This window comes from Sphaeramia orbicularis, chromosome 7 (assembly GCF_902148855.1).
Source record: "Sphaeramia orbicularis chromosome 7, fSphaOr1.1, whole genome shotgun sequence".
Lineage (NCBI taxonomy): Eukaryota > Metazoa > Chordata > Actinopteri > Kurtiformes > Apogonidae > Sphaeramia > Sphaeramia orbicularis.
Genome location: NC_043963.1, coordinates 23,210,266 through 23,235,095, shown reverse-complemented (window position 1 = coordinate 23,235,095; position 24,830 = coordinate 23,210,266). Strand labels below are relative to the sequence as shown.

General features: G+C 36.7%; 2 protein-coding genes across 7 annotated transcripts in view; both read right to left on the bottom strand.

Moving 5' to 3' along the window:
- Positions 1 to 1,081: 1,081 nt before the first annotated feature.
- On the bottom strand, positions 1,082 to 12,363 carry rsbn1 (round spermatid basic protein 1). Its single transcript, XM_030139409.1, has 7 exons — positions 11,734 to 12,363; positions 10,458 to 11,122; positions 9,218 to 9,355; positions 6,827 to 6,969; positions 6,521 to 6,688; positions 5,448 to 5,556; positions 1,082 to 2,621 (listed from the first exon to the last, which is right to left on the bottom strand). Exons 1-7 carry the CDS (start codon positions 12,320 to 12,322, stop codon positions 2,085 to 2,087), a joined length of 2,349 nt encoding a protein of 782 aa, XP_029995269.1. The 5' UTR covers positions 12,323 to 12,363; the 3' UTR covers positions 1,082 to 2,084.
- Positions 12,364 to 14,799: 2,436 nt separating this feature from the next.
- Positions 14,800 to 24,830, bottom strand: part of magi3a (membrane associated guanylate kinase, WW and PDZ domain containing 3a) — a 186,203-nt gene continuing 176,172 nt past the window's right edge. For 2 of the 6 annotated variants that reach the window (XR_003935791.1, XR_003935792.1), the window contains exons 16-22: positions 22,418 to 22,603; positions 22,138 to 22,231; positions 19,734 to 19,809; positions 19,400 to 19,537; positions 19,118 to 19,256; positions 18,390 to 18,821; positions 17,751 to 17,865 (exon numbers count right to left, since the gene is read on the bottom strand). Coding sequence is in view for 4 of the 6 variants with exons in the window: in XM_030138191.1 (XP_029994051.1) it covers positions 16,877 to 17,865; positions 19,118 to 19,256; positions 19,400 to 19,537; positions 19,734 to 19,809; positions 22,138 to 22,231; positions 22,418 to 22,603 (1,622 nt within the window). In the remaining 2 variants the exon portion in view is untranslated. Of the gene's footprint in view, positions 17,866 to 18,389; positions 18,822 to 19,117; positions 19,257 to 19,399; positions 19,538 to 19,733; positions 19,810 to 22,137; positions 22,232 to 22,417; positions 22,604 to 24,830 lie in introns of all 6 variants that reach the window. The other 4 variants (XM_030138193.1, XM_030138194.1, XM_030138191.1 and 1 more) reach the window with 4 other exon arrangements.

Below are 24,830 nucleotides of genomic sequence, written 5' to 3'. Positions count from 1 at the left end.
TATACAGTACAGAACAAGGCACTAGGACGTAGTTAATGATAGAGCAAAGGCAGTATCACGTCATCACTTCCTTTATACACAACTACTTGCAGAAGACCAAAAGAAGTGTGGCTTCTATGAGTTTTAGGTGAACTTTAAATGTCATTCTCCAATCAGAAGTATTAAGTGATTCTTTTTAACTACAATAACAATGTAAGTCAACTCAATTTTGTAGAAGGCCTCTGATTCACTGTGTTTTTTAAGGAGAACAAACCACACAATTACACTATGAAAAGTAGGTACGACCACAGTAACCATCTACAACTTCATGAGTCTTGTGACAAAACTAGCAAAAATGAAAAGTGTGAATGCGTTTTGTTAAAATAATAATTCGAGTGCACTTATATCATTCACATATTCCCAACAACATTATATTTACAGACCAAATTCTCTAGACATACTGAGAGAAAAAAGTCAGACAAATTATTGCTGAGTGCAATAGCTGTAATTCCTTTGTCATTTAGAGGTGTTCCTATAATTAAGTCATAATCTTAAATATTCATCACTGGATATAAACCTGTGTTCATATGTTCAGTTCAGTCTTAATAAAATAAATAAAATAAAAGGCCACTGCATAAAATGACATTCATAAAGAATAGAGAAAAATATAACTTATGATATTTTGAGTGCTTGCTGAATGATAAGAAAGAAAAGTGTATGCTCCTCATTTTCAATTAAATATGTAAAAAAGGTTATTTATTTATTTATTTATTTATTCTGTCAACTGGTTAGACCAAGTTCAGTACGTTCAAAACCTTAGAATCAAAACTTCAACCAAAATAAATGTACAAGTCAAATTCGCGGATCAATATGTCAGTGTTTTACCTGCCAGGTAATTCTACAGTAACTTAAAACTTAGGTATAAATACTCCATGTTTTAAAAAATCATCATGCAAAACATAACACGAATAAACACTAATCATTACATACAAATGTCGCTCTTAATAGTAATAATAATAATAATGGCAGCATGTTTTGTCTGTCTAAAAATGATCACTTCTTCATTAGCCTGCATACCTTCTATACCATTGGTCCCCAAAAAAATTACAATCAGACTTTCCATGTTGATAACTTTCAAAATAATTAAACAATTTAAATGCTACTTCAGGGTATGAAACTATAACTTGTTACCTACATCTTGCAGAAAATCCCATTTAATTTGGTTCAATGGTCATGGAGAAATGTGGATATTTGCAAAGAATGTCATGGGTTCGTTTCTTCCAAGTTTGGCACTTGGATACTCTTGGCATCCATATGAATGAAAATATTTTGCTCACAACTGACAGGGCAAATAACAAATGAATTCAAATTCTGTGCATAACGTTATATCAAGGAAGATCTCAATCCACTCTTCCATGAGTTAATAATTTAATGTCTTTCTTTAATCATTCATTTTCACACCTTACCAACGTTTGCAAAACTCAAAAATCTGCTTCCTTTTTGATGTAATTCATTATTCATTTTGTTAGCTGAAAATGAAAAGAAACAAGCAGTCACTTTTTCAAAGAGATATTTTTCTGCGAGAATGAACAGCTTTGTATTTGTAAGGCGTGAACACAATGGACAACGCGTCTCCTTACCAAACTCGAAGGGAAGGGACTTCTGACATGCTTTACAAAGATCCCCATTTCTCCGTGACCGCTGAAGCAAACTGAATGGGGTTTTCTGTAAGATGTAGGTAATAAGTTATAGTTTCATGCCCTGAAATTGCATTTTAATTGATTCATTATTATCATTGCAGAAAGTCTGATTGTAATTTTTTTTGGGGACATACTGTATAATGCAACTGAGAGAGCTCCTGTGTAGGTGCTACCACATATAAAACAAAAGAAAAAATGTATTTTAGTCCCATTAAAAAGTAGGCTTTGGCTGAGAAAGAAAAATCAAGGGACTGTTTAAACCAACATTTAGAGATTAAAAAAGTGTGAAGAATAATTTACAGTGAAAGGTTTCCTGATCTGACACAGATGTCAGTTTTAGTTTCAGTTCCTGTACATGTACTTCTCCCACAGTGGACAGACGTAAAGGTTGTGAAGTGAAAAAGGTCATTTTGGAAACTCAGCTGTGTGACCGTGAGCTTTGGGAAGGTCAGGCTCATTTGAAGGTGTACAGCCTGAGTGGACAGGTGCCAGGGAAAGATGGGGATCCTGGTACGTCAGGGGTAAATGTGCAGATCTGGTGGGCTGTGGGGGGGCCGGCTGAGGCTCCTGGGGAGGTGTTGCCGGCCTCTGGAAATCTGGTTCTTTAGTTTTGGCTACTCCGCCTTGGATGTTGTTTCCCTGCGGCCGTACACAGGGGGTTACGGTGGCGTCGGGTCGGGCAGGGGAGGAAAAGGAGACCCGGCCTGAGGTGGGGCTGGGGTCGCTGGGATGCTGTTCGTCCTTCTTCTCCTTCTCCTCTGAATGGTACTGTTTGAGGCGGATGTGCCAGGCCAGGCTGCACACTGCAGATACTGTCTTAAACTGATGGATGACGTTCCTTGGGATAAAATAAATATCGTCGTCACAGAGTTGGACACGGACGTATCGGATTCCCTCCCTCCTCAGCTGGTTGAGCTTGGCATCATCCACCCACTGGACACACTGGAAGATACACCAGAATAATTGATAAAAGTAGGAAAAGAAAATAAATATCTGGACAAGTACGTATTAAACATATTAGAAAAAGCCTTTCCTTACTTATTTGTATGAGTAAAAAAATCATGTCTTCTATTAACAAATAGGGGTGGGTATCGGCAAGAATCTAGTGATACAGTACAAATCACAATACTATGATCATGATACGATATATCACGATATATCATGATACTGTTAATGAGGCCATTTTTTTTTTTGCATTTTTTTAAAGATTATTTCCTGGAAGAACTGAATTACACCAGAAATATGTACAAATACTAAACACATTTTTATTTGATCACAACAGGATCTAATGTTATATCACAACATTTTTAAACAACAATTCTCCTAGTTTCCAAAGGAACTAAAATCTGCCTTTCAGACAGTAAGAAGTGCTTTAAGGATGCTTCAAATAACCACTATTTAATAAAACAGTGTGAAATAATAATAAATAAGATATAAACAAAAAAGAAAAATGAATCTCCGCCATATCTGTATTCGAATAAATACCTAAAAATATTGATACAGTATTTTTTAATATTGATACAGTATTGTGAAATGAAATATCGTGATATACTGCAAAACCGATATTTTGTAACACCCCTATTAACAGATAAGTATAATTTTAGATTTTATTTAAACTGTCATTTTAATGTTTCCATTTTTACTGCTTTACAACTTTACAGAGTTTAAAGACACTGCACGTGATGACTCTGATCAGTATCAGTGTGGTGAATGTGATTTTTAGACACCAATAAGACAACATCAAGAATTAAGAAGCAGTGCTAGACCCAGGAAGATTGAATCATACTGAACCTAAAAATAGATGTATATTGCATGTGTATATTCAAACCAGACTGAGATATGACTCAGAAATTGTGGAATATTTCCCTATCTTTACTGGCTTCCTGTGCAATGTGTCAGTGTTTCTGTATCTATAGACTGTGGTTGTAAAGAGGCCATAACAGCACACAAAACCAAGATAACAAACTTTACATTGTTTTTAAAGACTAGTATAACCTGTACACATCAGGTGACTTGGATATTACCCCCCCACACATATTTGTATTTCATGTGTTGTATTTGTAGAGAATAAGCAAACTCTGTTTTCTACTTCAATTTATTGACATTATCTCTCAGTTCTGATGTCAAGGGCAGGTTCATCACTTACAAATAGCTGTAGAAAGATGGAAAAAATATTCCAACTCTATCTCTGATGCTTGTCTTTTTAAATGTTACTTTCTGAAAGACATAAGTTTGCTCTTTCAGTGAATACCCTTGCTATATTGCAACATGAGCCGCTTGGATTTCCATGTAAAGCATTTTGAAACTTTGTTTTATCATCACCAGCACAGCCTCTGTCATCTCCAACCAGCATTTAGGATGAAGAAACCAAAAATTTCTGCATATCTTACCAAACCACAGACATTATTTCACATGAGACTATGATTATCACAGGACTTTGCATGGTATTAAGACCACAGATGACTTCTGCAACAATTACAGATTAACAGAGGTTCACTTTAGTCCCATTTACATCACACACTACACCAGGGGTCACCAACCCTGGTCCTCAAAATCTCCTATCCTACATGTTTTAGATCCGGGGTATTCAAATCCGGTCTTTGAGGGTTGGTATCCTGCATGTTTCAGATGTTTCCCTCTTCCAACACACCTGGTTCAATTAATGATCAGCTCATCATCAAGCTCTGCAGAAGCCTGAGAATGATGTAATGGCTTCCAGGTGTGCTGGAAGAGGGAAATATCTAAAACATACAGGATACCGGCCCTCAAGGACTGGATTTGAATACCCCTGCTTTAGATGTTTCCCTCTTCCAGCATACCTGACGGTCGTTATCATCCTCTGCAGAGCTTGATGATAGGCTTATCATTTGAATCAGGTGTGTTGGACGAGGGATACATCTAAAACATGCAGGACAGTAGATCTGGAGGACCAGGGTTGGTGACCCCTGCACTACAGTATCTATACTTCTCCCAACTGACAGTAAAAGTGTGCAGAGAGCGCCCCTGCTGGTCACTTTTTTTCTCTCTTAACACCAAAGACAAAGGACACTAATAAACTGTATAGATCAATTTAAAGAATTTAAAGAAATTATAACAATTATCATGGACCTTAAAGGGGTCATATTTTGCTAAACCCACTTTTATTTGTCTTTGGTACATTTATTTGTGTATTTGGACCCTAATAGTTCAAAAAGTTTGAATTTAAACCCTCCAGGTGCTGCAAAGCTATCTTTGTATTCATTTTGGCAAAAATTGAGTGGATTTCTACAACTTGTTTCAATTCCTGCTTAATTTGTTATGTTTTATAACTAGTTACATCATGATATTTGCACATGTAAGGTCAAAATTTTTGACAAACATTTCTCTGATTACGCCATAATTATTTGTCAGCAGCAGCGGTTGTAGTAAAAACTGAAAATATGTCCAAACTTTGAGCCAATTACCTAAAATGTTCAGTTGTTGGTTGAAAGGGAAAGAAAGCACAGCACACAACCTGGAGGGGGTGGGGCATGAAGTGGCTCATTTGCATTTAAAGGGCCAGCACTCAAAATGACCTTTCTGATATCATTTCTCATAAATAGGGTTGAAGATAGACCTGTGGAGTTGAATTAATGAAGAATTCAGACCCAAGCATAGCATTTACAGTTTATGTAGACCACAGGGAAATGTTTTAAAATGCATAATTCCATTAAAAAAAACAAAATATCACTCCTTTAAACCAAAATTTTAGCTCAGACCTATACTCTAGGAATAGTTTTCTTTTCTCACCTGGGACACTGGAGGTTCATAGAGATCCAGCTGCAGCCTTTGGACGACTTCATTGAAATCCCCTGCATCAAAACACACTACGTCTTTGGTTATGCGAGGTCGATGATTCCTGTAAAAAAGTTTACCAAAAAAATCCATGAAGCCCCAACGACCTGCCTCTTATCTGATGTCATATAATAGGACGTATATGGGTGCTTCTATGAAACTGGTCCCTAGAAACAGGACATGGGGGCTAAAAATTCAAACCAGATGTAGACTAATGCTATAAAGCAAGTTTGGAAGCACTTTGGGTCTATTTTAAAAATAAATACTTACTGAGATAAACGAAAAACTATTTTTCAGATAAAATACATTTTTATATTAGTTTACATTATATTTAATACAAAAATCTGTATGCAACACGGTCAAAAGGACACGAAAATTTCGCACTACTATTTTTTTGAATATCTCTATTTTCTCACAGGTACATTTTGGGAATTGAACTAATTATGCAAGGCAGAGTGTTTCACAAAAATGACAACTGTTGCAAAATCATTCACAATTTACATGCGTTTAACTGGGCAGGTTCTGCATGTAACGCAAGTGGACACAATGAGTTACATACAAAACCTGGAATGAAACTGAGATTCATGAAAAATCCACATCTGGATTAGAAAAACCACTAGGATCGACAAATTTAACACAGTGTCTTTATTTATAGCAGTATATAAGACCATTTCAAGCCATGTGTTCCAGATAAAATGCACTGACACCTAAGTAGTTTTTCATGTCCCAATTTTGGTCCTATTTTTGGCCCCAATATTTTATTAAAAATTCAATAATTTTGGGATGGCTCAGAGCAAGAGTATAATTTTTTTGCATTTATCTGAGGTCATCATTAGGTACATCCTGGGGGAAATATGTCTACATTTCTCTTTTATTATTAGGTTTAAAAAGCTAGCAAAGTGCCAGGTACCAAATTCTATCTAGTTTCATAGAAGCATCCAAATACAAATATCACCGGATCTATGACGATGCATGTGAGATACTGACAACCAGGACATTTTTATTACAGTACCCTGAAAGAAACTCACCATTCTCCAAAGTGCACTGCCTTCAGCACCCCCACAGCAGCAGTGCTCTGCCAGTCAAAACTCTGACCCACATGGTCAGCATGAGCCTTAGTTCGGTCTTCAAACAGAACTTCTCTTGGTTCACTCGCTCTCGGCAGGTAATGCAGATTTTTTATCTCGTTCATGGACCTTGAAAAACACAAAGGTGTGAGGATAAGAAGCAAACAAGTAAAAGAAGAGGATGTGGTTTATTTATTCTGTATGATCATGGCTAAAGAGATGATCATAATTCTTTTTCTCTATATTTTCATTAATAATTTATTGTACCTGCGTCGTTTGAAAGGAGACTTGGGCATGTCAGCAGTCGGGACCATTTGTTCTCCTGGTCTCACCCACATGATGGGCCCATCGTCACTCTGAGAGCGGCAGTCTAATGTCAGACTGGACAGATTTCCCCATGGTAAAGTCATCTGCGGTGACACATAATAACATATCGTGTGCTTGTGATGTAACAGAAAACTCGTTATTATGTCTTTACTAAAAGGCCACAGTATAAAGACAGGTCATACTCAGTCAATCAGAGGATGAGACAATTTAAACCAAAGGCATCTACTGATCTACAATGTTTAAAAAATTTTTTAACTAATAATCCTATCAATACATTTAACCCATAAGGACCCAGTGTGACATTTGTAGCAGTTCCAAAATGAACTGTTCTCTATATTTAACCGTCCTTAAGTGATTTATCACCATTTGTTGTAATATTATCTTCTATATGTCATATGTTTTTCCGGTGAAAATCACGTATTTTCCTACAATTAATTTACTAATCATGTAGATGTTCATAAAAGCTCAGAGTAAAGTTGAGGATTATTATATCAAAAATAGAGAAAACTGAAGAAAAAGTGACTTTTTTAGCAAAATGTCATTAACTGAACATAAACCCAGTGTCTCCGTCCACTGTCATTGATCCAACTCCATGGATTTTACTGGTGAATGATTGTTGTAGAAGATGACGGTGTTTCCACCGTACCTACGGAGCCTCTGAACGTCCAAATGGGTCATATCTGATGACCATGAAAAGATGACAAACTGTATTTTACACCAATTATTTACATGTATTGATAAGATTAGTGGATTAACAGTTATTAAACAGTTTACATCAGTGGATCATTTTGGTAGATGGAGGATGTTTGGGTCTTTAAAGGTTAAATTACTCATAAAATACAGTTTCTCAGCTTTTCACTGGCATCAGATATGACCTATTTCGATGTTTAGAGGCTCCATAGTAAACATGGAAACATCATCATCTTCTGCAACACTGATTCATCAAAAAAAAAAAATATTTTGACAAATGACAGTGACTGTAAATGCTTGTTTATACATTAAATTAATGATAACTGGGCTGGAAAAAAAAAAACATTCTTCAGTTTTCAAGTTTTGAGTTTTTATGACCATCTACATGATCAGTGAAATAAATATAAGAAAATATCTGAATTTCACCAAAAAATGCAACATGCAATTCACCACAAAAATAGTTCTAAATGTTCAAGGGTTAAAAAACCAGTTAAACAGCAACATAATCCAGACCCTTAAGTGAACTAAACTAAGCATCTGTGGCTCTGGTGGGAAACCCAGAACTAATGACTATATTGAATATCATGCAGGAAAACTTGAAAATGTTTATTTTATGATATGTGACACTATGTCAATAATAATCAAGGCAATTAAACTAAAGGAACTGGTCTCTTTAAATACATTCAAAGTCATTTTAAATGAATGGGAAAAGGATATATGTGGATGTAGATGTTTTTCTAATTGACTGAATTGGGTTCTGCTTTGAGATGCTTTTAAGGAACATTGTTGTTATATTTTTAGAACCTTTTAAAATAATGGTGATGTTTATATGTATGTTCTTATTTAGTCTTTTATGTTTGGTTTTAGTGCTGACTTTGATTGTGTTTTATGTCCAGGCCTCCCTTGCAAAAGAGATTTCTAATCGCAATGGCACTTCCTGGTTAAAATAAAGGTAAAAAAAAAAAAAAAAAAGTATTTTTTCCTGTATATTTTTAGTGTGGATGTATGGTTGTCATTTCTATTGTGTGTAAATTCTGCTGATGCTGTTGTTTTGGCCAGTGAGCTTTTTCTTGGTTAAATAAAGGTTAAACTAATAATAAAAATCACGTGGGATAATCAAATTGTTTGAAAGAGAAAGTAATAAAAGTCTTGACAGTTACATGTCTGTTTCCTCATTCCAACGTACAGTGTGGCCAAAGGTTTTTGCAGTTAAATTTTATTTTCCTAAGCTTTGCTACTTCAGGTTTTTGTTTTTGTTTTTAGATTGTTTTCCACTTGTTTCTGAGGTACGCTGAAGTTTCAAAGACTTCTATGGGGAAATAAATCACATCAAATTTTAACAATGACAGTAGTATTTAGAGGAGGATGCACAGGCTTTAAACTACATCTTATCAATAATTACATAATTCCTATACTAGTATGGCGCAGATCAAATAGCAGCCAAAACATTCTTTCACATTTTAACATGTGAGTCACTTTACTGGCAGCATATTTGGATGTAACAACACAACAACTATGCTATACTTAGAAAGTGTTGTGTGAATTACTGTAAAGAGCAACAGTTTGTCCCAATATGACGATAGAGGTAAAACTGTTAAAAAAACAAAAAAACAAAAACGTATAATATAATCTTCTACCTACCTTAAGAAAGGGTGACTCTTCCAGCATGTCAAGGAATTCTGGGAAATAGTCTCCAACTTCCTCATCCACAGCTCCCACCAAACTGATCTGTCTCATGGGTCCAGCTCGGTAAGTCCCCGAACAGTAAGTACGGCTCACCTAGAAAAGAGGAAACAGCTTCGTACATTTTTGTGCTTCTGCTGTGCGTAAGTTGTAGGTCTGGCTGGAGATGTTTTCGCATTTATCACATAAATGGGTAATTCCTATACACACAACTGGATTTCAATATGCTTACGAGTAAAATTCATCATTTAGACCACAGAAAAGGAAAAGGATTTTTTTTTTGCGTATCTTGTATTTTTTTTGTTTTATTAGTGTATTCTACTTATATTATTTATTGATTTTATCTCTTCACGCTTATTTTCCTCTTTTTTTTTCTCTCTCTTTTTTGTTATTTTTTCAAGAGTGTTTTTGTATGCAACTGAACTATTGTGACCGAATAATTTCCCCTGTGGATCAATAAAGTTCGTCTAAGTTACAGGTGACACAGTCTATTCAGTGCAGCAAAAGCCTTCAAAAACCTGCATAAACAAGTGAAATATAGTGAGGTAAATATATTACTTTTTGTGGTTATTTCTGAACTAGATGGATCTCTAAATCATACGTCACACATTCACACATCCTGACTCACTGTTTCCCTCTTTGTCATGTTTTTTCAGGTTCTGGAGTGGATATAATTCTGAACCCTGCAGAATTCTTTGTTGCCCACATTTAGTTCTACTTCATCTTGAAAGCCTGAACAAAATTAATCTCTACTGAAACTCATGATGAGACTATTGAAGCATAATCCAAATTTGCAATAACACAAACTCAAAATAAAGCAAAGAAATTTGTGTGTGAGCAGCAGTGTGTGATATGAAAACATGCTCTGCTTCTGCAAAGCAATAGTTCAGTAATATTACAAATGAAAAAGAGGAATGGAGAATTCTGTAACTATTCATGGCTAATGCCGTACACTGTTGTGAAACTCAGATTATGTCATTTATAGATTTAAAAAAAAAAAGAGTATGTCTCATAGTCATTTGTTGAAGTTGTTAGGATTTATAGCACTTTCATAAGAAGAGTGAAACTACAAAATTGTCAAAGCAAATCATAACAAAGGCTAAGAGTGTGGTCTAAAGAATTTGCTTTTACAAGAAATATGCATTTGGAAGCAGTGGCACAACTTTTGATAAAGTCAGATAGATGTTTTTTCACAAACCTGAGAGTGAAAGTTGGCAATAGTGGTGGTCTCAATATCTTTTTTGCCCAGAATCTCCATTTTCACATGTGTACTGGGAAAATTGAAGGCAAAATAGTCCAAGAAGTCTGGTAGGTAGGCGGCTGCACCGTGCACCACTGTCAGGGCATAGGACGCTGCACCTCTGGGTTTTTCACCAAATGCCAAATCTAGGAACTCTTGGGCAAAGCACTCCATGTCAGCAGGACTTAGACAGGCCAACTCATCAGCATAGGCGTGGAGAACTGAGCCGCCACCATTGGCTTGCCTTTCCTCATGGATGAAGCGTCCATACCTGGTACCTGTCTGGAGGCAGGAGCTTCTGATATAGTGGTCTTGGTGGGAGAGAAAGGGGACCTGTCCAAGTTTGAGACCATGGAGGTAGGATTGGTAGTTGTCAGTGCCTCTTCCAGGCTGGTGGTTACTTTCGTGCTTCATGCGTCCAGGCTGAGACAGATCCGGACGGACGGACGGACTGAGATCTGCTCCGATCCCTGCACATACAGTCTGAACCTCTTTGTTGTGCATGTATCTGACCTTCTTGACACAACGCTCCTCCTCACGGTGCTTCTTCTTTTTCTTTTTCTTCTTTAGAAGGTATTCCTCCAGTGTCTGAGACTTGATGTTTTCATTGTGGGGTCTTGGCTCTGTGGAAAAACAAGTTCAAGATAGAGATGTGGGCTTGTTTGAGTACTGTTCCTGCTTTCCTAAATATTATTTTGCATGATAGTTTAGACCACTGATATCTTGAAGACTTTTCTAAACAGTGCTTTATTATGGCATCATAATATGTCTGTCTGTTTATGATGTAAAAGCACAGAAAGGCAGGAGAGAGGAAAACTAAAAAAAAAATTTCACTGACACATGCAGATCGCTGAGCATTAGAATAGAATAGAATAGAATAGAATGCCTTTATTGTCATTATACATATGTACAACGAAATTAAAAGAGACAACTCTCTAGTGGTGCGTAGTGCAAAACAGTTTAAAAGAAAAGTATAAATATATGTACAGAATAAAAGCAAGCATGTCAACCAACCAAGAAACAGTAGATATAAATATATATTGCACTTTGACCCTGGCTGGACACTAAGGATATATGTTAAATATATATCTTTATTTGAGGTACTGTCATTGCAATATGTTCAGTACTCGTATTGCACTTGGGTATTACTTTGTCAATATAAAAAAAAAGCATTTTATTTGATTTAAACTGCACCTTCTGTCTGTTTTTCATCCACAAAATAAAACTAACTTACCCTTACTTTTCTTCACCTCTGCATGCTTCACATTTGCTTCTGTGTTTTCCTTCTTGAGCTTCAGTTTCAGGTCTTTATCTCTGTGTTTTTCTTTAAATCCCTGGGCTTTGGCCTTGACCACTTTGAGCGGTGTAAAAGTGAAGAGCGCAGGTGGTTGGGAGGGCACCGCTCTCTTCTTCTGCAGCTGCTCTGGTCCCTTTGGCGGAGGAGGAAGAGGAGGAGGAGGAGCGGGCACAGTCGGCTGCAGGTTCTTCTTCGTACCGTTGGTGTGAGTGTGGTGGTGGTGGCGGTGGTGGTGGCTGTTCTGGTGGTGCTGCAGAACATGTTTGTCGGTGCTGAAGTTGCGGGCAGGAGCATTCTGCTGCAGCTGATGCGGCTGCTGGGTCCGCTGCTCGGCGTGTTGGTGGTTGTGGTGGTGATGGTGATGGAGCTTCACTTTCTTCGCTTCTTTCTCCGACCTCTCCCGTTTGTCAGCTAACGGTGACAGGTCCCTTTTCTTCTTCTTTTTCTTCTCTTTCATGAATCTGTCCAGGCTGTCTCTAACCTTTTCTTCTACTTTCGCACGGAGCAAGTCGACTTGAGCTGCCATCTTTGCACGTACAGTACATTTAAAGGACCAAAGCTTCTACTGCGCATGTCCCAGAAATATTGTAGTTTTTTTGTTTGTAATTTGTAGTTCCTTACGACTTTTGGGCATATTGCGCAAGCGTAAAATACGGAACTATGGGAAGTGTAGTTCGCTGAGGGTAGATTGATTCATGGGAGTTGAAGTTTAAAGTGTAACGACTGCGTGCGGCCTCGCACGCACTCACTTCTCCTCAGCTGACGTAATGGTTAAATTAAGTGCAGAGCCACGAGAGACCGAGCTACGGTTTAGGGCGGTAACATATGAAGAGCTACGACCACACACATACACACAGAAAATAAAAATATAAATTTAAAAAAATAAAAAATAAAAAAAATAAAAAATAAAAAATAAAAAAATAATAATAATAATCAGCGCTACAAAAATGTGAGAATTTGAAGGGAATACATTGCGTAAAATATTACATAGGTGCCAAATAACTGTTACAAATGTAAAAATAAAATTAAATAAATCAAATAAAAAACATTAAATTTAACCCTTTCATGCATCAATTATGAGAGCCATAATTAAGTTGTTTTTTTTTTTCTGAGTATTTTCATTCCTCTAGGCATTTAAAAAAACATAAAATAAATACAAAAAAAAAAAAATAATAATAATAATCAGCGCTACAAAAATGTGAGAATTTGAAGGGAATACATTGCGTAAAATATTACGTAGGTGCCAAATAGCTATTACAAATGTAAAAATAAAATTAAATAAATCAAATAAAAAACATTAAATTTAACCCTTTCATGCATCAATTATGAGAGCCATAATTAAGTTTTTTTTTTTTTTTCCTCTGAGTGTTTTTATTCCTCTAGGCATTAAAAAAAATAAATAAATAAATAATAACAATAATAATAATAATAATCAGCGCAACAAAAATGTGAGAATTTGAAGGGAATACATTGCGTAAAATATTACGTAGGTGCCAAATAACTGTTACAAATGTAAAAATAAAACTAAATAAATCAAATACAAAAACATTAAATTTAACCCTTCCATGCATGAACTATGAGAGCCATAATTAAGTTTTTTTTCCTCTGAGTGTTTTTATTCCTCTAGGCATTAAAAAAAAAAAAAAAAAAAAATAATAATAATAATAAAAAAATAATAATAATAATCACCGCAACAAAAATGTGAGAATTTGAAGGGAATACATTGCGTAAAATATTACGTAGGTGCCAAATAACTGTTACAAATGTAAAAATAAAACTAAATAAATCAAATAAAAAAAACATTAAATTTAACCCTTTCATGCATGAACTATGAGAGCCATAATTAAGTTTTTTTTTTTTCCTCTGAGTGTTTTTATTCCTCTAGGCATTAAATAATAATAATAATAATAATAATAATAATAATAATAATAATAATAATAATAATAATAATAACATAAATAAATAATCACTGCAACAAAAATGTGAGAATTTGAAGGGAATACATTGCGTAAAATATTACGTAGGTGCCAAATAACTGTTACTAATGTAAAAATAAAACTAAATAAATCAAATAAAAAACATTAAATTTAACCCTTTCATGCATCAATTATGAGAGCCATAATTAAGTTTTTTTTTTCCTCTGAGTGTTTTTATTCCTCTAGGCATTAAAAAAAAAAAAAAAAAAAAATAATAATAATAATAAAAAATAATAATAATAATAATCACCGCAACAAAAATGTGAGAATTTGAAGGGAATACATTGCGTAAAATATTACATAGGTGCCAAATAACTGTTACAAATGTAAAAATAAAACATAATAAATCAAATAAAAAACATTAAATTTAACCCTTTCATGTATGAATTATGAGACCCTTAATTAAGTTTTTTTCTGAGTGTTTTTATTCCTCTAGGCATTAAAAAAAAAAAAAAAAAAAATTCGATTGACATTTTTTATGAACCTATTTTTCATGGAGCTGCAAAAATATCCATTCAGCTGGACACTATGCATTTAATTTTTGAAGCAAAGAAACATATTCACTGATATACTGTGTGAAAACTGTAACATAAACACATTTTTAATGCAGTTAATTTGATGTTTTCTCACATTTTAACATACACTAACACAGGTCATTACTCACTTCATGGAGATAATATGCAAAAAAGAAACCATTTTGTTTAAAAAAAAAAAAAAAACCAAAAAAACCCTGTTAATTACAGTCTAATAACAGTAACAAGCACTTGATTTACACTAAAACATGTAACTGCAGATCATGTTTATGAAGAACAGCAAAGTTACAGTAATGGCATAAATGTCAGTGTATGAGATGATGCATAAGCGTCCATTGTGTTGGTTGATATGGAACTAAAACAACAAAACCCATGAATATACAAGAGAACAGCTGTAGAATAGCTGTCCACCGTACTGACCAGTATGCATGAAAGGGTTAAATAAATAAAAGGGGGGAAACACCAAGAAAATAACAACCCAAAACTCAGCCATGTTTATTCAGTAAACCTTTATTTATCAGTGCATGAACAGAATGCCATGACCAGATTATTTCTATTCACCCATTTTATATCATTTCCTTTTAGGTCCCTTAAAAAAATAATGAAACGATTTACAGAGGATTTTTTTTTTTTTTTTATGCATGAAGGCAAATATTTATACAGGTGCTGTACAATTTATAAACATTTACAACTACTGTGATGTCAAAACTAAAAGACTTTTCTTTTATAATATATATTGAAGCAATGCAAGGCCACAGTATCATACATGGTAATGAACAATTAATAATACAGTAGCCCGACATATCGACAATAATGTGGACAATAATTTAGTATGTGGTCTCACAGACCAAGAGATGCATGTAATATTTCTGTACATCCTTAAACAGGCAGGCTGATGAGGGTACAGTTTAAGCAATGGCTAGCTTGTGAATAGTAGTGTATGAACCACTAGATGTCTCTGTACTCCACAGTAGCAACATTAAAACAACACAAAATGTCTTCAGAACAGAGGATAGCTGTACTGCCTCTGGTAAAATTTAATTTGACAAACATCATAATGTAATTTCACATCAAACTCCCAAAAAACAAGCCTTTTTCCACACTTAATTATGAGTCTACCTCCTCATAGGACAACACACGTGAACTTCATTTATACCACTAAAGTGACAGGCATGATGTTGTTCATGATTAACACAGACAAAGTATACATACTGTTATTCTCACATTTAGGTTCAGGAATTAAATAATAATTAAAAAAAGATCCAAAACAGATCTCGAGATTATGATGGGAAAAGCAATATGGTTTTGTGCCAAAATTTTCCATGATAAAAATACAAATATCTCTTAAAGTTTTAATAAATGAAGGCAGATTTTGCACTCCTTACAATCAAGCTTTGTTAATCCAATCTAAATTATACTTCAATATATGTGTAATCACTTCATTAAATAATACATGTGTCCGATTAAGTATAGTCAATGCTACAGTGATATTTAAAATACACAGGCCAGTCAGCTTGTATACATACACAATGGACAACATTATGAATCAAGCTCGGTTGACTGTTTACAGACCATGATGTTAGAAATAGAATGTATAGATGAAGTCAGAGAGTGACAGATATATGCACTTTTCCTTTTCCTATAGTGTTATACAGTGTTATTACGTTTAACAATGTGTGCTTGAGCAACAGCTGTAATGTCTGCTCAAGTTAAGACATTTAGCATTTTTTTTAGATGGAGATGCTTATCTACACATTCTATTTCTATCTATAAATCCACATTAAAAGTGAAATGACTCTGCATGGTTTACTAACAGTTTGTTTATACATAATCTCAATAAATTACATTATGCTTTAATATTAACACACATGTAACAAACATTAGAACTATAACCACAAGTATCTGGTCTGCTGATTGATGCATATAAAGCTTCAGAGTGGTCAGTCCACCCTCTGGTAAGATAATGGAATTAGACTATTTCAGTCTTCACATGTGTATGAATGTAGTCACACACCAAGTTAATAACCCTAGTTGGGCTCTCAAAACACACACAGTAAATGACTCAGAAGACACTCTGTCCCCCTTTGCAGCTGATTAAAGAGAAACCAGCCAGCAACAGTAAATCCATCTTGCCAGGAAGAAAAGCTGAGTGATTGCATGGATGTGTTCTAAACCTTCAAAGAGTAAAAAAGAAAAAAAAAAAATGCAGGATCCTTCATCAAGGCGAGTAGAGATCAGTTCATCCCAATGCAAACAGTCTCACAGTGACTGCAAAACAGAGCAGCTTCTTAACAACCGGAGTCTCTGATTGGCACAGAACAGACAGAATCACATCCAAAAATCACACTCAGAACCCATCTGTCACACACAACTGTCACATACATCACATACTCATATTAGACCGAGAGCCATAATGTAAAACGACTGAGGCAAACTGGGTGAAAAAAATAAAGAAAAGCAATGAGAACCTATTTTTGCTGGTTACACAGTGATCTGCTTTGTCTAAAAGTGAAACTAAAAACCATCCTTCCACTTCGACTGTCCGTCTTGCAGAGGCTCAGCTCACAGGTTTCAGATACTTTCATATGTTGTGTCCACTTGGGACTGGATCTTGGCAGAACTGGGAACTTTCCACGGGCCTGGGGTGATTTGAGCTTTCTTGCTGGTGGTTGTTCCGTTGCAGCTGGGGTCCTGGATGCTACTGCTTGAACCTCTGGGGTCTTTTCTATTCATTTCTTCACTTGGCGCATAGTTCTTGCTTTCCCGGTATTCCTTATCCCCCTGCCTCTCCCACTCCCTGTCTTTTCCACCTCGCCGGCTCAGGGTGCCGCTCTCAGCATCCGAACCCACCCTCTCCCTGTGCGCTTGGGATTTTTGTGCCGCTGCCTCTTGTTCAGCCCTTTTGTTCTTCTTGTGGCGATCACTGGTCCCTTTGCTTCGGTCTCCAGTCTCTGTAGTTCCCCTCTCCTGTCTGTAGGCTACATCTTCTTCACTGTACCTCCTGTCTTTCCCTTCCTCAGTGGGGACCCTAGGCTGTTGGCCACTTGGACGCCGTGGGCTCTGAGGATCTTCTAGGGTCTTAGCAGGGTCTTGTTCCCTCTTGGATCCCTTCCTGGGGCTGGAGGAGTGGTGGTCTCTTTGCCCATGAGCTTTTCTTTCCCTGCTCGTATCTTCTACCGAACCACTGTGGCCTCGCTCGGTTTTTCTAGGGCTTTGGGAACGCTCCCTATAATCTCCCCAGCCTTCGGGGGCTCTCTTAGGACTAGCAGACTTGGAGTCACTGGCTTTTCTGTTGTGAGAGCTGGGGCTGATGGTACGATTATGGTTGTGATGAGAGAGCTGCTGCCCTCGTGATCGGTTAGCCTGACCAGCGCCAGGGGATCCGGTCGCCCTGGAATCCCCGCCAGAGAACTCATCAGGGCCTGTTGTTTTGGAGGACATCGGGGATAGTTCTAATGTTGAGAACGAGACAGAAGATGGAGAGGCTGGAGACGACTGTCCGTCAGATACAGAAAGTCTGGGATAGCTTGAGGTTGGAATGGTTACTTTGTCCTTCGAACCTAAGAAACAAGCAACGGACAGTAAGAGACAAATATAGCACAGCATAAACCCTATGTGCACAAAGAAGCAGAAACATCCTTCAAATTTCACAACAGAAATATTTAATCATGCAACAAAAGCACAATATCCTCAAAAAAAAAAAAAAAAAAAAAAAAGATATTTACTCCACCTAGCTCGCTTTCTGTAATAACCCTCTGTAATATCCCTCTAAATATTTGCCTTGTTTGAGATATGTATCAGCCAGCGACGTGGCCATCAATGGAAAAGGTGCTAGTGTTCACCCCGCACTGACGTTTCAATTTTCCCCAAAGCTGATAAGGATTGCACAGCTGTGACTGAGAGCAGATATATGCAGCAGAGAACCAGAGACAGAAAGTGAAGAGTGATGGACTTAGTGGTGCTGAAATGAGCTTTTGGATTTCTACGAGCAACAACTCATAGAAATTCATTCTAATTTCGATCTTTGGATAGAAGGGTCGATGCCAGTGAATGCACACGGATCCTTTTACCACTTGTCACTTACTGATCAATATCTAGTGAGCACTTTTCTCCTGGTGTCATCTTCGTTTACGCTCAGGATGGAGGTGTGTGTTCAGTGGCATCCGAAGTTTTATATACCCTTAAAATAACTTGCGGGGCTCTGAAGCCTCCCAATGCTCCTGCAGGTCTGTTTGTTCTTCTAGGACTCACTGCTTTGGTTTAGCCCTCCAAGGAAAAGTAACTAATGATACTATGTCAGAAACAACTGATCTAGCTCAGATTAATAATGGGGTGAAAGCAGAGAGAACGACACTTAAATCTGGAAGATGATCATTTTCAAAGGAGAGGTCAAAGGCAAAAGTAGGAGGAGTACAAGGTTTACCAAGGTTATTAGGGACAGACCAAGAAAAGCAGTGAGGCCTTTAGTGATGCTCTGGTTTCATGTAGAAGCACAGGGTGGAAGAAGAGTTCAGACCTATAGGAGGAAGAGATAAATAGGTAGAAAAAGACAGCCGTGCTTGTGCAGAAAAAAGAGAAAGCAAGGCAGATACAGAGCATAAAAGATAGATCAAGATAGAATGAGAAGAGAGAAAGTTCAAGAGAGAAGCTTGCAACACATGCATGACAATAAAGAAACTCAGCACCCTGCCGTCAAGCATATCCACACTAAAGCTTTTATATGTGTATGGTTAAAATGCTACTGTATAGACCTATGTGCAGTGGCAGCAGTGTGTATTGTACACATGCATACGGTTTGGAGCAGTCACTCACTGTGATCAGGGACCAACCCCTGTCCAGGTCGGAGCAGCAGGTGAACTTTACTGCCCCCTGCTTGGATTAACTCAATTGCCCGAGTGTGTGTGATGCCCTGCGTGGCCTCACCATTGATTTCCACGATCTGGTCTCCAACCTGTGATTCACATAAAATCCATTACTTCATGTCCCAGTATTGTTTACAAATTTAATGGACTTAGCGGTCTCTGAAGTGTAGTGTGAAGTCGGATTGGGCACTTCATATTCAGAGGATGGAGAAAGACAAGATGAATAACTCACATGTATCCTGCCATCTTTTAAAGCAGGTCCTTCCTCAGCGAGTCGTAGAATGAACAGGCCCATGTTATATTCTTTCCCTCCTCTAAGGCTGAAGCCAAAGCCCCGCTGGCTGCGTTCCAGTTCCACCACAAAGCAACCCTTGAAAATCACAGACAAGAATACAAGCTTTTATAACAGATGCACTTTATGGACAGACATGCAAAGAAAGTTTCACACAATAATGACGTCTAGAACTCATTTTACATGCTTGAAATGGATTCCAATCCTGTGGTCTAACAGAGCGTTTAAGCCAACATAAGATAAGAAAAATGTGGTAAAATGAGTGATTGTTTACCTGTTTAGGGCCTGAGGTGATGAGTGCTCCCATCTCTCTTTGTGAGAAAGAGTTCTTTAACTCAGAGTCACCATTCCTGTTCCAGAAAACACCATAACAAATTAAAAATAAAAATTTACAGTATATTCGATATAGGGACATAAGTATTAGAGTGAAATAATACTAAAAAAACTAAAAAGACAAGAAGTTACAAAAGGTGGAATGAAAAGACAGACAAATGGAAAAGGTTTATCTCAATTTAACTTTATATTTTTTCAGAAATTTCATAATCTTTTGCTCAATAGTCATCAAAGTTATATACTACATATAACACTACTGCTTATCATATAAGAACAATACATTCATTTATAGATGGGCGGCCATGGCTCAGGAGGTAGAGCGGGTCATCCTGGTTGTCAGTTCGAATCCCTCTCTGTCCTAGTCATGTGCTGTTGTGTCCTTGGGCAAGACACTCCACCCTCCTTACCTCCAGTGCTGCTACTCACACTGGTGTATGAATGCGTAAGAATGTTTGGTGGTGGTCAGAGGGGCCGTAGGAAAGAATGGTGATTGAAAATATCAGTGATTTATATAAATGTACACTACCCGGCCAAAAAAAAGGCACACATGCAATATTTGACTGCACCACCTTTGGTTTTGATTACAGCAGACATTCACTGTCACATATTTTTGTCACATAATGCTTACCTAGAGTCACAATAAGGTTCGTAATATTTTTTCTTTACACAGTTGCATTAATTTCTGGTATCTGATGATGGAGAATCGGACCGCTGCATCAAGTCTTTATCACACCCCAAATTAGAGTCTGGACTTTATGGAGGCTAATGCATGTGTAAAAATGATGTCTCATTCTCCCTGAACCATCAATCCTGACATTGTCCAATCTTTTTGACATCAAAGACATGCTACTTACTGTAGTTAGAATTAAATTAAAAAAAGGAACTGCCTGAATTTAACTAAGCCAGGGGTCAGTAACCCTGGTCCTAGAGAGCCACTATCCTGCATGTTTTAGATGTATCCCTCTTCCAACACGCCTGATTCAAATGATAAGCCTGTCATCAAGCTCTGCAGAAGCCTGATAATGGCCATCAGGTGTGCTGGAAGAGGAAAACATCTAAAACATACAGGATAGTGGCTCTCTAGGACCAGGGTTGCTGACCTCGAACTAAGCAAATAGGTCAGATCCTTCCATCGGTAACTACTGCAGTGGTTGATAATGTTTCAGCTTTAACAGGTTATTTAACTCTAACTGATGCAGTAAGTAGCCTCTCATGTCTTACTATGAATGGAAAAAATATTATGAACCTTATTGTGACACTACATAAGCATTATGTGGCAAAAAAGAGATCACGGTGAATGTCTCCTGTAATCAAAACCAAAGGTGATGTAGTGAAATATTGCATGTGCGACTGTACAATGTTATGGATTCACATCCTAGCGTCGACTGCATTTACCGTCATCACAGAGTGTATGGCATATTATCTGTATTTATTTGAACTAGAGCACATAAAACGTAGAAATCATCTGTACTGTAGAAACATGCTCTTTCTTATTCCTGCCGCTCTGTCCTGTATGATCCATGCTCTGCCACACCTTTTTTTTTTCAGCTGCCTGAGCTTCTTTCTGTTGGTTTTCATTACACAATGTAAAGAGACCAATGTAAATCCTTCAAAGCGCTGTGTTGCTTTTACAGTTCAGTGGCAGATAACAGGGGCGTACTTTAATGCTTCGCAGAGCTCATTACAATGCCTTTGTGGTAACTTAGCTGTGCTGACACACTATCTAGAGAGTCTAGGCTTTCTAAGCAGCCCTGGCATGGAGGAGAGTTTACACACTCCATGTAGTAAAGCCGACAGCCTTAGCTCATACAGTATCTGGTCTGGACTGACCTAAAGCATGTGTTAGAGATTAGAACCAGAACAAGCAGGACGCTGCCAAGGAGTGGACACAGGGCGGTGTGTGGAGAAGGCGAACACATGCCGATAGGCGGCAAAACACTGTGTGTATATATGTGTGTGTGTGTGTGTGTGAGAGAAGAGATGGCGGAGAACTGCTGCAGCAGCAATGGATTAAAAAAGTCTGACACAGGTAATCTTGTTTAAAGAGAGAGATCAAAGCAGAAGCAAGACTCCCTATTAATCTGTCTCTTTTTCTTTGCTTCACCATCCAAATAGTGCGCATAGGGGATTTTCTGTCTTTCTGGATAACAAGTAGACTCAGGCCACGAGAGATGGTAATGGGTACGAGTGTAGCACAAACCAGTCTGCTTTGAGAGGATTGGGGCTAATTTATGGTTCAAGTAGCAGAACCTGTATTAGATTGTGTTCAATAGACTCAGAGTCTGGAGGGGACCCTGGTAAGCCTGTGTGAGTCCTTGTGCTCGTATGTGTGTGTAAAAATGTACCTGTCTGGATAGCTGGGAGGTTGTTGGCCAACAGCTCTGTGTTGTGCCGAAGGGCTCTGTTTGGCTGAATTTGTTCCAGATGGAGGAGCACTGTCTGCAACAACACAATTCATACAACACGCCCACTTAGGATGACACACAGGAACAATGTTTGGTGATCTGCTATTATTTTATACAAACCAATCTCAAAACCTCCCTTGGACCGCTTTATTGCAAATGCTAAGATTCCAAAGGTCTTATTTTCAGGCAATATTTGTGCCATTTTTCCCTTAATGCTTACCATCTTCAGGCACAACGGTAAGGGTGACAGAGGTCCCGGCTTCCTTGATGAGCTGGACAATGTCATTGTGTGACAGCTCCATGATAGACTGGCCGTTGACAGCAGAGATACGGTCTCCAACCTTCATCTGACCTATACGGTCTGTGGGGCTGCCCTCGATAATGCGCCCAATCTTGTGAGGTATAACTGATATACAGGGGAAAAAGAAACCACAAACAGGGTTTGCACACATTCTTCAAGGTCAAATTCAAACACTTTAGAGTGTCATTTTCTAATTTTTCCAGCACAGCCCTTTATCACTGGGCTCAAACACAATTCTACAGGAATACATATACTCATGATTTTTTTTTTTTTTCACTTTTTATCACAATCATGTACACTGTATTATGCTAGAAATATTTAAATTTAGTTTCATCATAGCAAAAAGTTTAGAAATTAAAGAACACAGAGTTTTATAAAAAAAAAAAAAAAAAAAAAGGGAAGCCACTTGGCATTCTTCAGACACACTTACACTGAGCCAAAGATTAAGATAAAAAATGTACCTGAAGTCAACCTGCAAGGACCTGCTAATTTTCTTTTTTGTCCTTAAGTTTTAATTTTCAATATGTATCACCTCTCTGTAAGTAGCTCTGGCAGAGTTACTATTAAAAATAACTAAATAAATTGCATTACAGAGTTATAACTGCAACCACTTTCAAGCACTTAAACTAAAATCCAAGTACTTTTCAGACCATGACAACACAACATTGAAATTCAAACCTTTTCAAGGATTTCAAGCACCCGTACAAACCCTGCACAAATGACATCAGTTGTGCATATAAGCCCCATATTAACCCTTTATCGGGCAAGTGACTATTTTTGGTCATTTGGTCATGTGTTTTTCTTGTATTTTTTTAAAATTTACTTTGATTTTTTGCCAGTTATGGTTAAGGAAGGCACCAAATATGGTAATTTCATTGACATTGATTTGCTACATTTTTCATATTTACTCGGATTTTTTTTTGTGCCAGTTATGAGTAAGGAAGGCACCAAATGCGGTAATTTCATTGACCTAGATTTTCTATATTTTTTATATTTACGTGTATTTTTTTTTTTTTTTTTTGCCAGTTATGGGTAGGGAAGGCACCAAACATGGTAATTTCATTGATCTTGATTTTCTACATAACAATTAAAATTTTTGGGAAAATTTCACAAAAATAATAAAGTCTTGCTATGTCCTCTAATAACAGACTAAGGCTGAAATTTTGAATATCAGAGTATTTCTACGAGTGCCCTATGAAGCTGAATTGCAAAAATCCCATTCTGCAGGACATCTTTCAGACAGTCATCCTTCTCCTGTAAGAGTATTAAACTCTGAAACTCGCTGTCATTACAAATAAAATCCATCTCAGAGTTTAAGATGTTCACCACCAGAACCAAAACCTGGTTAAAGACAAAACACAACTGTTCTCATCTGTAAACATTGTGTATATTGTATGGGAGAGTGAGTGAGTGAGTGAATGGATGCCTCATATATAAATGCAACACTGGATTATTGAAATGTATGGTGTAATCATTTTAAATGATGTATATTTTATGTATATTATATTTTTATGTATGGTATGATCACTTTAAATGATGTACATTTTATACTTGTACTGCAATGTTGTGGAAGAGCCCAACCAGGGACTGGAGTTTATTTTATTTATTTATTTATTTCAAACATGCAAAGAAACAAAATAAAACAAAACAAAGCAAATTAAGACAAAAAAACAAAATAACATTTAAATGAACAGAATCTATCTTCACGCACGTGCAAGTCTGAGTTTTGCATGGTCGAAAAGGAGTAGGAAGAAGTATAAACTTATTTAATTCTACTAATTACAAAAAACTCTGTATGCATCACATCAGCTGTAAACTTGTAACTATGTTTGACTGCACTGTACCTGTCTAATAAATAAATAAATAAATAAATAAATAAATGAATGAATGTTTAACCCTTTCATGAATGAATTATGAGAACCTTAGTCAATATTTTTTTCTTGAGTGTTTTTATACCTCTTTAGGCATTAAAAAACAATGCAATTGAATTTTTTTTTTTTTTTTTTTTTTTTATGAACCTATTTTTCATGGAGTTACAAAAATGTCCACTCAGCTGGATACCATGCATTTAATTTCTGAAGCAAAGAAACATGTATTTAAAACTCATCAGAGAGTGATATACCATGTGAAAACTATGAAATAAAAACATTTTTAATGCTACTAATCGGATGTTTTCTCACATTTTATCATACTCTAATACTAGTTATTACTCAATTCATGGAGATAATATCCTCCTGAGACCCAGGAAACTGACAATTTTAGCTTTTTTTCATTAAAAATTGTCTTGATTGGAAACTGCATAATGCAATAGTTTTTTACCCACATACATTTT